Below are 13,228 nucleotides of genomic sequence, written 5' to 3'. Positions count from 1 at the left end.
TTGGCTGGCTATCTTTGGTGTACAGTATCTTTGGATCTTGCAACATGAAGGAGGCAAGACCGCTCCTCCAGCTTGTTGGGCTTCATTCCTGGTTTTGTTATCTTTACGCTGCTGTGGCAGTAACCAAATAGGCTACTGCTGATACAAGATCTGTTTTAAAATGTACTTTTTCTTAATATTGCACAATTTATGAACATGCTGGTTAATATAGCCTACAGTGCCTAGGTCAGTGGTTCCCAACCTTTTTCTTCAGGGACCCATGTTTTTACTATTGTAAGCTTTGGTGACCCAACCACGCGAGCGCCCGCACAAGACGGAGTCACAAGATGCCCTCTGTTTCCTGCGAAAACTAATTTTAGTTATTTTATTCCTCAATTTGTCTGTGGTGAAATTTAGAATAAATGTTTAATGTAGCACTTACAATTTGTTGCTTCTATGCATTTATTAGTTAAATGCTTTGTCTTTTATTCAACATGGGCTATATATATTTAAAATGAAACCCCTTAAAATCAAGAGGGCTCCACGACCCCCTGTGGATCTTTGGCGACCCATAAGGTGGGTCCCAACCCATAGGTTGGGAAACACTGGCCTAGGTTATATTATAGGTACACCCTTTTTGAAAAGTAACATTGTGAAAATATAAGATATTTCATTAAATACAATTTCGGTTTATGCATAGATGAAGTGTAATACGATATCTATTCATTTTACATTATAAAAGAAAGGTTTTAATATGGTTTTATTTTATTTATTTTTCAGTTTTTGGCAAATTGTGGTGCAGAAATGAGTAGGCCTACACCCCAATGAAACTATATGTATTAATTGAACAAGCATTATATCAGCCCAAGGTGAGTCTAAGGACTCGTAACAGTTTTCCATCAGACAGTCAGCTATAAAACAGTTCTATAGAGCAACCCTTTACCATTTCCAATGAAACTGCAAGAGAAAACACAAAAAAACAAAGAAAGAAAATAATTTGGAGCTGATTGTGCATAGGGCCCAGAATTTGCTGCTTTGCACCTGAAGACATGGGTGTATTTATCCTTGGAAAACAAAGATACCACCATGCACTTGATTATTGTGTTCTTTCCCAACATAACAATTACCCTAAATACACACCTATGGCCACTGCTGATTTTCCAAAGACGTGACAGTGATTCAGTCATTAAGTATGACACCAAAATGATGCACATCCCGTGTTTCACAGTGTATCCTCCCAGGCGCATCTATTACCGTACATGACATCATTAACTTTCATTTTCTGTTGTAAGCTCAACATATGTTGTCATGCAGTCTTTTGGAAATAAGGTGTGTTTATTGAAATGTTGTTCAAATGTTCAAAAGGGGTGTACTCATTATTGCTGGGCACTGTACAGTAAGTGTGGACACAGCCTACACTGGCATGAAGGTCTACTGGGTAATTGGATGATCTAGGTGCAGGGGTTTGGGGTTTGAGAAGAAAACAGCATGTGTATTAGCCACGCCACGCCCTCCTAGTGACTCAACACCTTCAGCGTTGCTTCTAGTCAGGCCAAGAACAATGTAAATATCGTTTCTGACCTCCAGAAAAATCGGGGACTCCTCCCACAACCATTGCAAAACCTAGGGAGGCAGGTCAACCAGGTCGTTTGGGAAATGTTAATTGTTATGCTCTCGCTCAGACCAAGTGTTGAAGAGATTTGAAAGTCGATGATAATCAGGCTACATACAGGTATGTATAGTATATAGTACATTGACTGTTCAAAAAGAAAAAGTCGTGACCAAAAAAGGTTACACACACACTTATTTGTTGTTGGACTGCCTGGTTATGGTCGGAACACCTTTGCTGTGTCATTGTTCAGATACCCTTCTGCAATGTCTCAAGATATATTTCCATGCAGTGTATAAATTGTTGATCAACATCTTGTATTGATGATGGTAGATTCTGAATGCTGTGCATAGCCAAGTGTAACACATTCGAAAGGTGCTGTTATCAGCAGGATGGTATGCAAAATTCTCCAACCAGTTGTCAAAGCCTTCAACATGCACTGAAGATCATTGTAACCTATTTAATGGCCTACTTTGCACACACATAGATGTCTGAACTCCGATAAATAGGCATACTTATTTGATTTAGATATCTTGTTAATTTTGAACACACCTGCCCACTTCAGGTATTTTACAGGGGCCTTATATTTATGAACGTTACACGGTCAGCTGTCAGGCAGTTTGCTCGTTTCCTCCGCTGTAAAGGCATAATTTGGTTGCGTGCACTGTGTTTTATTCACCAACAATAACTTCTGTAAATAGTTTCAAACTACATGGAGGCCATCCCTTATAAAATGTGGCACTTGACATCAACACATTGATTGCTTTTTGTAATTGCTTGGTTATGTGGTTGTAGCCTAGGCCTTTGGCACGCTCCACTTCACGGACAAGTAGGCTGGTAAGTTTCAGCACCACCGGTGTGGACAGCGACCCTAGATGATCAACGACAGGCGTTCGCGTACGATGTTTGGGAAACAGGCGTGGAACACCTCAAACATGTTTGGGATTAATCGTTCAGGCCATTGCATTTAGGAAATGATCCATCTTTATTGGGAAACGTGCCTTGAAGTTCAAGACACGAACACTACTGTGGTTCTCTGGAACGAACGAGTATAGGCTATGCTGCATCCGTCCCCAGGCAGGTGTGTGGTCATCTCAATGGGATGTCGGACTAATGGATCCCTTATTAAAAAAAGATCAATAGGCCTATGTAGCTGACAGTCAGCTAATGGGATAGCATATCTGACTAATAGACTGTTGGAAAAATGACATGGAACTTTTATTCTTCCTTGTGGTGTTTTCAGAATTGGCCTTGTCCCAATGTAGGCAATTACCTAAGGTTTCATATACGATCATGTTTTAAATAAACGGTAGCCTTATTCCCTCAAAATAATGATTTAGCAAAATGTACCAGTCGTTGCACTTCTTCATTGTAGGCCTGTATGGAATGCACGCTAGGTGTAGGCCTATTAATTATTGTTTTGAAAATGCAATTTTTGTTATGATCAAATTCGGTCTACAATTTCTCGTCATGTAGGCCTACCGGTAAAACACACTTTTTTGCGCGGGTTTTCTAACCATGATTTCTGACTAATGTCCTAGTCAGCCTAACTGCTTTAGCACTCCCTCTGAAAAAGACTTGACTTCCCCCTGCCTCAGCCAGTGCGTACGTGAGCTTTCGCACACAACTCCCTGCACTCGGCTGGCATCCGCTCTCCCTGCTACGTGTGGCTACCAGCATCTCAGTCTATGGTTAATAGACCCGACCACGTGATCCATCCGGCCCCAACTGTAAACTTCCCGAGAGAGGAGTTATTATGACAATATCCATACACGGCACAACACACACGTGCATCTGATTTCTGCATGCAGAAGAACGAGGGAGCGACGGCCATACAATTTGGACTTACATTTGAAAAACACCACGAAGAGCTCGATTGCATTTCACCATGCTGTTGCTTGATGACTCGCAGGTATGAAATACCAAAGTTCTACTGTTCTCAAATCTACGTTTTCCCTTTGTGGGCTTACTGAGAACTATTGTGTATGCCTATTTCTTTATTAATCCCTTTTTTGAGAAACGGCTCTGCACCAAAAGGCAGGGTAAAACCTAAATGTAGTCTACTATGTCTAAGGAGCGGTATTTCGATCTGTGCCAGCACCACTCGCATTGGGCAGCTAACAACTGTAACCTTCTGTACAATAAAATAGAGTAATCACACATAGGCTGGAAGTAGGCAATAGTAGAAGTAGCTTAAAATGTCGTTTTTTGTGTGTGGATGTTTTGTGAAATCCATGTTGAGAAAGGCGAATAATATGCGCGCTAAATGGGCCACGGCAATTGTACATTGTCTGGCAACCACTGCGCATCACACCATCCGCTCCGCATGCATTTGTTGTGCAATGTAGTTGGCGCTGTCAGGGTGCTTCTCAAACCAAACGTTTAGGTGGAAACTCTTTGCTTGTGTTTCTCTGATCACATCATCTTTTTTTATGCAGGTGTGCAGCTCGGACAGCTTATTGGAGTTAGGGTGCGCAGTGAATTCCTCTGGAGACAGTTGGGGACAAACTCCGGCGCACTTGGCTGCTTGTGGTGGGCAGGCCTTCTGCCTTCTCTGGCTTCTTCAAACAGGCGCAGACGCCAACCATCAGGTATGCTGCTGGCATGTAAACATGACAATGATACTACATGATGATGTGAAAGATCAAGATTCAAGAATATTCAAGCAGAATTTAAATTAGTTTTCAATGAGAATAAAAATCGTGTGTGTGTTTAATTGTAGGACAGCGCTGGTGAGACACCTTTCCACAAAGCCGCACGTGTGGGTAGCCTTGAATGTCTCAGTGCCCTTGTGGCATGCGATGCACAACTTGAGTAAGTATTGCCTACTGAGATACATGAAGGTATTGCCACAGTCACCATGCATGACTACTATAATCACCATTCACATTTTCCTTTTTACTTAATTATTGATAAAATATTGATTGCATTGTACCTTTTCCCTTTTAGTGTTTGTAACAATGATGGTAAAACTGCAGAGGATTTGGCGTGGCACTATGGATTCACAGAGTGTGGCCGTTTTTTAAGCACTCTCCGACTGACACACCACCGCAAAGCCTGCCTTGGGGTCCATGAGGAGGGAGCGTTTGGAGTACGGCCCGACAGCTGCACAATCACCGGGCAGAAAAGAGCGCGGATAAGCCCTGATGCTCAAGATGGGAAGAAGTCTCGCGACTGGTGACACAATTGACTTCACCCAAATAGGAAATAGAAATTTGATATCATGTGCATGAGGAAGTCAGCACCAGAGAAGTGGAAGGACAAATAGTCCCAGGATAGGGGGCACACTGGGTGGATTCCGATCTGCGGACTTCCATCCTCCCTTACTCACTTGCCTGCTTGTGACCTCATGATGATGTCACTGATGACAGAAAATTAATTAAATATTTTGCAAAAGCGCAATTCTAATGTCATTTTCTCATTTGCAATTGGGATGGTGAATGAAAAAACATTCCCCCAAAAGTTGTTGTGGCTAGTCTGACAACTGGGAAACTTTATTGTTTTTTTTCAAGGAGGTGGGCCCGGCAGGCAGGGCGAGGCCACAAGCACAAGTGGAGGACGGGAGTGTGCATATTGGAATGCACACACTGATCCTGTCTGGGAGTGCCTTATCAGTTGACTGAATGAATGACAAGCAAACCTGAGAGTAAGGTAGAAGTTGTATGTTTAATGTGACGACAACTCATTGGAGATGAAGATATGTGTATTTGTTACATGTCCCACTACTGATATACAGGCTCCTGACAGTTATGCACCGACACGTTGACTCTTACATTAACACATCTGTAAATGTCTGTACAGTATTATGCAATAAAATAGGACATTTTTGCCAAAGGGTGTGAACTCTTCCGAGGTTACAAAAAAGTAGCCTATTATGTTGTTTTTTTAAAGGTAATATCTTGTTTTCTATATTGTTTGAGGTTTGAAAATATTACATGAGTTTTTTTACTTTTTTTTTTTTTTTTTTACAAATAAATGTGAAACTAACAATTTCTCAGAGCTCCATTTCCTCTCCAGAGCTGTAGTTCTATATATTACTTACTACCTCTCTCACTCACACGTGCTCTCATACTATATTTGGTCGAAGAGGAAGGCAAAGGTTGTAGTATGCCTGCTGGTCCCAGAAATCAGGCCCTTTCCAGCCACACCAGCCCTGTTAAGAAATAAAAAGTACAGTGAGTCCAATATGTATTTGATCCCTTACTGATTTTGTTGGTTTGCCTACTAACAAAGACATGATCAGTCAATAAATGTTATGATAATATGCATTCTAATATGGAGAGACAGAATATCAAAAAGAAAATCCAGAAATTAACTGAAGAGAATATATATTAATTTATTTCCATTTCATCGAGCAAAATAAGTATTTGATCCCCTGCCAACTGATTACAGTTCCGGGCCCACAGACCAGATGGGCACTTCCGATCAACTTGTCATCTGAATTAAAGACACCTGTACATACTAACATGCATAAAAGACACATTGGATCAGCAGAATCAGTCCATAGTATGAGTGAATCAGTCACACTCCAACCTCACCAGCATGGGAAAGACCAAAGAGTGGTCAAATGATATCAGGGACACGATTTTAGACCTGAACAAAGATTAAATGGGCTGCAAAGTCACAAGAAAGAGACTGGGTATTAATGACCCAGCTGTTGATGCATTTCTTCCAAAATGTGAGGAATACAAAATGACTATCCATCAGCCTGTCTGGGGTTCTATACGAGATTTGACCTTTTGTAGGGATTTGATAATCATGAGAACAGAAAGAAATCACCCTAGACCTGTACGGGATGAACTAGGCAATGATATCAAAGCTACTGGGACCAAAATCACTGAGAAAACTACTGGTAGCACTTTATGCCACAGAGGTTTAAAATCCTGTAGTGCACACATGGTACCTCTACTTCAGAAGGAACCTGTGCAGTCCCACTTGAGGTTTGCCAATGGACATCAGACTGGTTTAGGATATGATAAGGAGGTGCTGTAGTCAGATGAAACCAAAATCAAGCTGTTTGGCATTATCACAATTCAATGTGTTTTGAGAAAGAGCACTGCTGTCTATGATCCCAAGAACACCCTCCTCACCATCATGCATGAAAGTGGTATCATTATGGTTTGAGGGTGTTTGTCTGGCCAAGGCACAGGACAACTTCATATCGTCAACAAATGCATGGAGGGAGACATTTAATGTGCAATCCTGAGTGCAAACGTCCTTCCCTCCACCACTACACTGAAGGGTGGGCCATTTTTGGATCTCCCAACATGACAATAATACACAACATAGAGTCAAAGCAACGAAGGAGTGGCTCAATAAGAAGCATATTAAAGTCGTGAGGTGGCCTAGACAGTCTCCAAATATGAACCATATAGTAATTCTATGGAGAGAACTGAACCTCCCATTTGCCAAGCTACAGCCACAAACTATTAATGTTTTAGAGATAATGTGCAAAGAAAAATGGGCAAAAATCTTTTCTACTATATGCACAAACATTGTCATCAACTAAAAGAAGCATCTGACCTCAGTGCTAGACAACTAGGGCTTTGCCACAAAGCACTTTATCCTCTTTAGCTAGAGGGGTCAAATACTTATTTGCCTAAATTAAATACAAATAAATTAAAATATATTATTTTAAGTTATTTTCTGGAATTTCTTTTTTATATTCTGTCTCTCCATATTTGAATACATATTATCATAAATTTATAGACTGATCATGTCTTTATTAGTGGGCAAACCGGCAAAATCAGCAAGGGATCAAATACATATTGGACTCACTGTACTTGAAGTGTCGATTCACAGGTACAACAGAAATTAGATTTAAAAAGGTACACTGTGCAGGAAATGGTCAAAAAGGGTACTGCAACTATGCTGCTCATTGAAACTGGGCTGCCTATTGCCAAATTTGATCTTTACATGAAAGTGTACTAAGTAATAAACAAATATTTCCTAGTGTGGTCCAAGTAGAGTAATTTTTGCAGCTAAAAATGGCTATTTTTGGAAATTCAAAACGGCGGACCATGGAGGAAATCCCCCTTTTCATGTATGAAAAGTGCAATTTTTCCAGTCATAATGAATACCGGTACTTAGAATTTGATGGTGGTGGTAAGTATTCATTAAAAAGGTAACATTAGTGAATGGGCAGCATGAATTCTGGAAATAAACAACTAAGAATCTCACACAGTGTCCCTTTAAGGAGGACACACTATACAAAAACTATTTGTGTTGCTATCTGTTTGCTATAGGTTGAAACAGGGCTGGTTCTCGTCAATTTGGTGCCCTTTCTTTTTTGTGCATTTACTTAGAAAATAGCATTTGTAAACATAACACTGTACATCTGATGCAGCACATCTGAGCTGTTACCTACATTTATACTGACTGGCCATGAATATTCATTGTTCATGTGAAGTTAAATGTTTTATTTTGCTCTAAGTTCTAATTTTGTGGGAGTTTTTTGTATTACTGACGCCCCAAGACATTTGGCGCCCTAGGCGGCCGCCTTGTCTGCCTATCCCTAGCGCCGGCGCTGGGTTGAAACATTTTGTTGTCAAGAGGAATACATGAACTAAATCAAACCCCCCCCCCCCCCCACACACACACACACACAACAGATTCTGCAACAAGTTCCAGAGATTCCCTATCAGTTTCTCAGTTCATCACTATACCAAATTTGGCAGCTACCCCTATGCTAAGGTGAAAGTGAAAATACATCAGATTAAAATGCACCTGAAAGAAACCCCAAAATGTTCAATGAGCCTAGTTTACAAATGAAAAGACCATTCTACAGACTGCCTGAAAGTGCCTCAAAGTAGTTATTTTATAAATGCATTATTTGTGCTGCATTATTGTGAAAAGTACCTTCTCAGTAATGGTCTGCAGATCCTCGCCACCAGTGTAGTGGGGGTCCAGGATGAGGTAACGGATTTGCCCTGAGCTTTCACTCCATGCCACACCGAGGATTGTATGAGCAAGTACACCACCTCCTATAGTCATGGGAATGGGAAAAGGCAGTTATTGCAGGTAGCAGGCTTCACACAGAGTTTCTTGATTATTTTACAATTATTTTGAGGGTGTTGGCCCAAATAAAACATTTCAAAATCAACAGAAAGGGGGCGCACCTTGCATCAAAACTTTTTTGTTTGTGCACAAACGTGTTCAGGAAATTAATTAAATAACATTTGATGCAAGGTGCGCCCCTTTCCTGTTCATATTGAATGGAAAAGGGCAGCCAATAAGGATAGGCTCCCACTGAACCTGAGCGACTGCTTTTCTGTGGCGTAGAGTATGCATCCAAAACAGTGACTCACCAATCATCACTGGCGTTCCTTCTGTCTGAAAATGGTTTGCTAGCTCTCGTCCCTTTGTGGCAAGTTCGGAGCCTTGGCTTGAAAGAAAAAACATAGATCGATCTCATTAAGCTACACTTCGATGGAAAACCTTACTGGCAAACACTGATGACTGATACATTACTGATTCTTGAGAATGTGGCTAAAACAGCCAAACAAGAACAAACAAGCAAAAAGAAGGTCCGCACACTGTTGCTGCTCCCAATTTATTTTACCCAACGTTTCGACCAGTCTGGTATTCTTCAGGTGTAGGTGGGAGTTTGTGCTTCTGACAGTTCTTTAAAAGACTTTCATTTTATATGTACATAGCCACATTCTCAAGAATCAATGACATAGAGGGGTTGGACAATGAAACTGAAACACCTGTCATTTTAGTGTGGGAGGTTTCATGGCTAAATTGGACCAGTAAGAGCAGAGTGTGAAGGTTCAATTAGCAGGGTAAGGGCACAGTTCGGCTCAAAATAATGCAATGAACACACAGTTATGGGTGATATATCAGAGTTCAAAAGAGGACAAATTGTTGATGCACGTCTTGCTGTGTGACAGTGTGTTCATTAAGTGTGAAACTCAACTCTCCTGTTACCACCAGAACTGTCCGTCGGGACCTCCGCAGGGTCAATATACACGGCCGGGCTGCTACGAATTATTGTGGTCTAAAAACAGGTGTTTCGATTTCATTGTCCAACCCCTGCACAATTGAGTCAAATACTATAAAACTACATTTACCTGACAAACATAATTTTCGATGTGACTTTGAGCAGCTCATTGAGTACAACCTGCACCTCAATTGAGCCAATCCACTGCCGCGACCCCACAAACGCAGCAGGTTTGTCTCCTACATCAACAAGGGCCTGGAACACAAAATAGTTTTGTCTGTTTAGCTGTCAAAGGTCAAAGCTACAGAGCATAGTACACCACTGGCATGTTAATTCTTACTCTGAATACACTACATGGCTAAATAAAATATGAAAAGAGGACTTAAATTATACTTTTTGAAGAAATATAATCCATTCCATAGAAAATTCCACTGGTAATGGGCATGAATACAAAATATTATACTTAAGTTTAGTTGGTTTTTGTTTTGTTTTTTTAAACAGAGGTCAGAGCCATCATTGTGAATCTTACACCGATGTGTCTGTATGTCTCGAAATGGAGGACTACATCTTCATAGTTTTATTATCAGTGACAGGTCCTGCTACATCTATTGGCACCTCCACCACTATTAATATTCCATCACTAGTGTTGGGAGTAGTGGAGATTGTGGCTGCCTTCTCCCCCCATCCCCCACCCCAGTCCACATACCTGCTGAATCTCTTTGTGAGTGGGCACCGTCCTCTCCACATAGCCCTGTTGTTGGAACCATGAGCAGATCGTCTGAAGTGAGCGGTAAGCACAGCCCCAGCCGTTGTCATCCATACGATCCTGCATGTAGTGGTGGTAGCTGTATACACCCTGCACCAGATAGAGCTAAGGGAAAGGAGACAGAATTTACAAGTCTTTGAAAACTTTTATTGTATTATGAGTGCATTCTCCATGACCTTTACACTTACTGCAGTGTATGCTGAATTCTACTCACATTAGCGTCCTCTAGGTTTGGATGATTAAGATGCTCATGTGGATTGCGGAGATAACCGTCCTTGAACTGCTGGTCTGGAAATTGAAATGCATTTGCTCGCTTGAAGTATGGTCTATCTTCTGGCAGCTCATACTTCTTGTGTAGGTCCTAAGGCAAATAAAGACATTTGTGAATATGTATTTCAAATAACTGTTTGATTGAATGAAGTAGCTGTTTTGTAGACTTTTGTGCAAGGTAAAATAATCGTTTACTACTATATGGTAACAATTAACCAAGGCTGACAATCAACTCATGCAGTGGTCATAAACCAAATACCATAGTTCATCACATTCCAGAACTCTACACTCACATATTATGAGCAAGTATGTCTACAAGTGACAACATATGGCAAGGTAGTTAGCCACACACCGGATGTCACTGATACAAAAAAATTGACTCAAAAACCATGAGACTGAAAAAAAAAATCTTGCCTTTCTACACGATTCCAAATCGTTGTCTGAGGTATTTGCAGGGTAGACAACGCTGATCAGGCCATGGGGTTCGGGTAGCATGAAGTGGAAAGGCTGAGGAACGGGAATGTCTGTCCCCTGCAAGTGTTGGGAGACCACATTTTCCATGTCCAACAGTTGAGAACAAAGTGCTCCAATGAGACGTTCACAAACACTAGATGAGAAAGGTGTAAACGTATTTCAGTCAGACTGACTTCACATAATTAAAAATAAAAACAAATGAGAACTAAATAGGAGCTGGATGCAGATGATGAAGGCAACTCACATTCCAACAGTCTCATCAGCACCCGTAGAGACGACACAGTCCAAGGGGAGAGTCATATCCAAGGAGTGTTCTTTCTTCTTTTGGGATAAGCGAGGGGCGGTGAGATTCTCCTCATCTGAGACAGTCACTTCGGTCATTGATGCTAAATTAACAACAGTCTACGCATCATCAAATTAAGAAGAAGAAGAAGAAGAAGAAGAAGAAGAAGAAGAAGAAGAAAAAAAAAAAAAAGGTTTAGTCTCCTGGAACACATCAATGTCCAATTTTAAAGTAGTTACTGTATTTTTCACATTTAACAGTAGGCCTAATAAAATATTATTTTAATTTAAATAAACAACACTCACGGACACAGTTTTTCTGTCTTTTCTTTTCTTCTTGCCGCCCCCATCTCCGTCCTCCATTCTAAATAAGAATTACAGGAATGTGCAGAACAACATCTAATGGATTAACTTCATGATAACATCAACTATAGTTCTAATGACTGCACAATTTCAAAAACTGAAACAGACATATGATACTCACTCTACATGTTTCTGAAGATCTCCACACCTCGTAGACTCTGTTATGCTGCTCACTGATGCATGGCAGTTTTTATTTGGCCAAATGAACACTGGGCTGTTGCACAAATTGAAGACAAAAGATTCGTCCCTAACTTTGGCACGCAAATCACTGAAACTCGTTGAAACAGACTTCTGTGATTGTGAGCCTACAGAGGAGGAGAAAGGAGACAACGAGTGACTCATTGTGTATGAGTGTGTGTTAGGCTTAGACAGTGAAGCAGCTGACAGCAAAACAGCTGGGATGGTAAACAAAAACATTCGTTACCGTTGGAGCTCTCTAACCAACACGAGAAAGCCAAAGAACCGCGCACACGTAAGATGACAGTGCTGTCAGATGGAGCCTTGGGAAATATCAAACAACATGGATTAGTGCACAACACTGTCTGGCTGTAAAATACAATGTGATTCTAACATTACGAGGTTCGTGAGCTGCCAGGCGCAGTGTTACCGTGCACTCCACCAAACAGTAGGTCATCTACAACGGCATTGAATGACAAAAGTCATACTATGTAGCTTACTTTACTGTCATATAATCTTAGAAAGGCCTACCATTTCGGCAGTCTGTAGATATATACTTCTTCAGCTTCCTCAGACACCGATAAACTGCTGTACCAGAGGCTTTCGATCTAGCACATGTTTCCGGGTACACGTCACACTTGGGGAAGGGAGATCGTTCATTGGTCCATTGAACACCCATGTGGCTGGCGGTATTTAAAGGGCTAGTACCACGCATGCAGTGGGAAACATTGAAAACTGAAACCAAGTGACTATACAATGAATAAAACTTCTTTTCCAGACACGAGCACTGCAGACTGAATAAAATGTTGTAATATGATGTCACGTTGTTCACACAGTAGTTGTACAGGCTTGCGATTATAAATTCCCTATAGCAAATAATAACAATAAGGTGAAAAGTGAAAGCCCATTGGGAAACTCCAACTCATTGTCGTTGTGACACAGCACTCCACAGCACACAAGTGTTCACTGCACACTGCACACAACGAAATTGCATTCATGCCTCACCCATGCAAGGGGGAAGCCCCCAAGGGAGCAGTGTGGCGGGGTGGTACCAACCAAGTCATGGAGGAGGATGGGGTAGAGCACTGGTTAATTACTCCTCTCACCAACCCGGGAGTCGAACCGGCAATCTTTGGGCTACAAGTCTGACACCCATGACTGCCCTTTACTATATTATAATAATAATAATAATAATGATAATAATAGTAGTAGTAGTAGTAGTAGTAGTAGTGTAGTAATAATAGTATATGTCATCAAAAAGGATCAAAATTACCTGTTAGCTAATAATAATAGGCCTAAATCACCACCCACAATTAACCCCACACCTCTGGCCTTATACTTCACCAGAACACCAGAAATTCATACC

The 13,228-nt window shown here is 41.1% G+C and overlaps 2 protein-coding genes across 2 annotated transcripts; one reads left to right on the top strand and one right to left on the bottom strand.

Moving 5' to 3' along the window:
- The first annotated feature begins 3,295 nt into the window (after positions 1 to 3,295).
- Positions 3,296 to 4,990, top strand: ankrd37 (ankyrin repeat domain 37). The gene is made up of 4 exons (XM_063218597.1): positions 3,296 to 3,500; positions 4,027 to 4,179; positions 4,311 to 4,402; positions 4,538 to 4,990. Exons 1-4 carry the CDS (start codon positions 3,477 to 3,479, stop codon positions 4,767 to 4,769), a joined length of 501 nt encoding a protein of 166 aa, XP_063074667.1. The 5' UTR covers positions 3,296 to 3,476; the 3' UTR covers positions 4,770 to 4,990.
- A 245-nt stretch (positions 4,991 to 5,235) lies between these two features.
- On the bottom strand, positions 5,236 to 12,487 carry ufsp2 (ufm1-specific peptidase 2). Its single transcript, XM_063218596.1, has 12 exons — positions 12,394 to 12,487; positions 12,110 to 12,185; positions 11,807 to 11,990; positions 11,629 to 11,686; positions 11,285 to 11,442; positions 10,981 to 11,173; positions 10,511 to 10,657; positions 10,237 to 10,401; positions 9,661 to 9,785; positions 8,896 to 8,972; positions 8,447 to 8,571; positions 5,236 to 5,741 (listed from the first exon to the last, which is right to left on the bottom strand). The coding sequence occupies exons 1-12, from the start codon at positions 12,394 to 12,396 to the stop codon at positions 5,655 to 5,657; spliced, it is 1,398 nt and encodes a 465-aa protein (XP_063074666.1). The 5' UTR covers positions 12,397 to 12,487; the 3' UTR covers positions 5,236 to 5,654.
- Between the last annotated feature and the right edge of the window lie 741 nt (positions 12,488 to 13,228).

Source organism: Engraulis encrasicolus, chromosome 16, assembly GCF_034702125.1.
Source record: "Engraulis encrasicolus isolate BLACKSEA-1 chromosome 16, IST_EnEncr_1.0, whole genome shotgun sequence".
Classification (NCBI taxonomy): Eukaryota; Metazoa; Chordata; class Actinopteri; order Clupeiformes; family Engraulidae; genus Engraulis; species Engraulis encrasicolus.
Note: the sequence above shows the minus strand (reverse complement) of the source record. Positions and strands in the feature narration are given on the sequence as shown.

What these genes read in the sequence shown, in the direction of transcription:
- ufsp2 (XM_063218596.1), bottom strand. An exon ending in CTCACAAAGAGATTCAGCAG is followed by an intron (nt 9,786 to 10,236) that starts GTATGTGGACTG and finishes TTTGTGTTCCAG; the next exon opens with GCCCTTGTTGATGTAGGAGA. An exon ending in AGGAACGCCAGTGATGATTG is followed by an intron (nt 8,572 to 8,895) that starts GTGAGTCACTGT and finishes CCATGACTATAG; the next exon opens with GAGGTGGTGTACTTGCTCAT.
- ankrd37 (XM_063218597.1), top strand. Translation starts at nt 3,477, where the DNA reads ATGCTGTTGCTTGATGACTCGCAG. An exon ending in TGTTGCTTGATGACTCGCAG is followed by an intron (nt 3,501 to 4,026) that starts GTATGAAATACC and finishes TTTTTTATGCAG; the next exon opens with GTGTGCAGCTCGGACAGCTT. An exon ending in GCGCAGACGCCAACCATCAG is followed by an intron (nt 4,180 to 4,310) that starts GTATGCTGCTGG and finishes GTTTAATTGTAG; the next exon opens with GACAGCGCTGGTGAGACACC.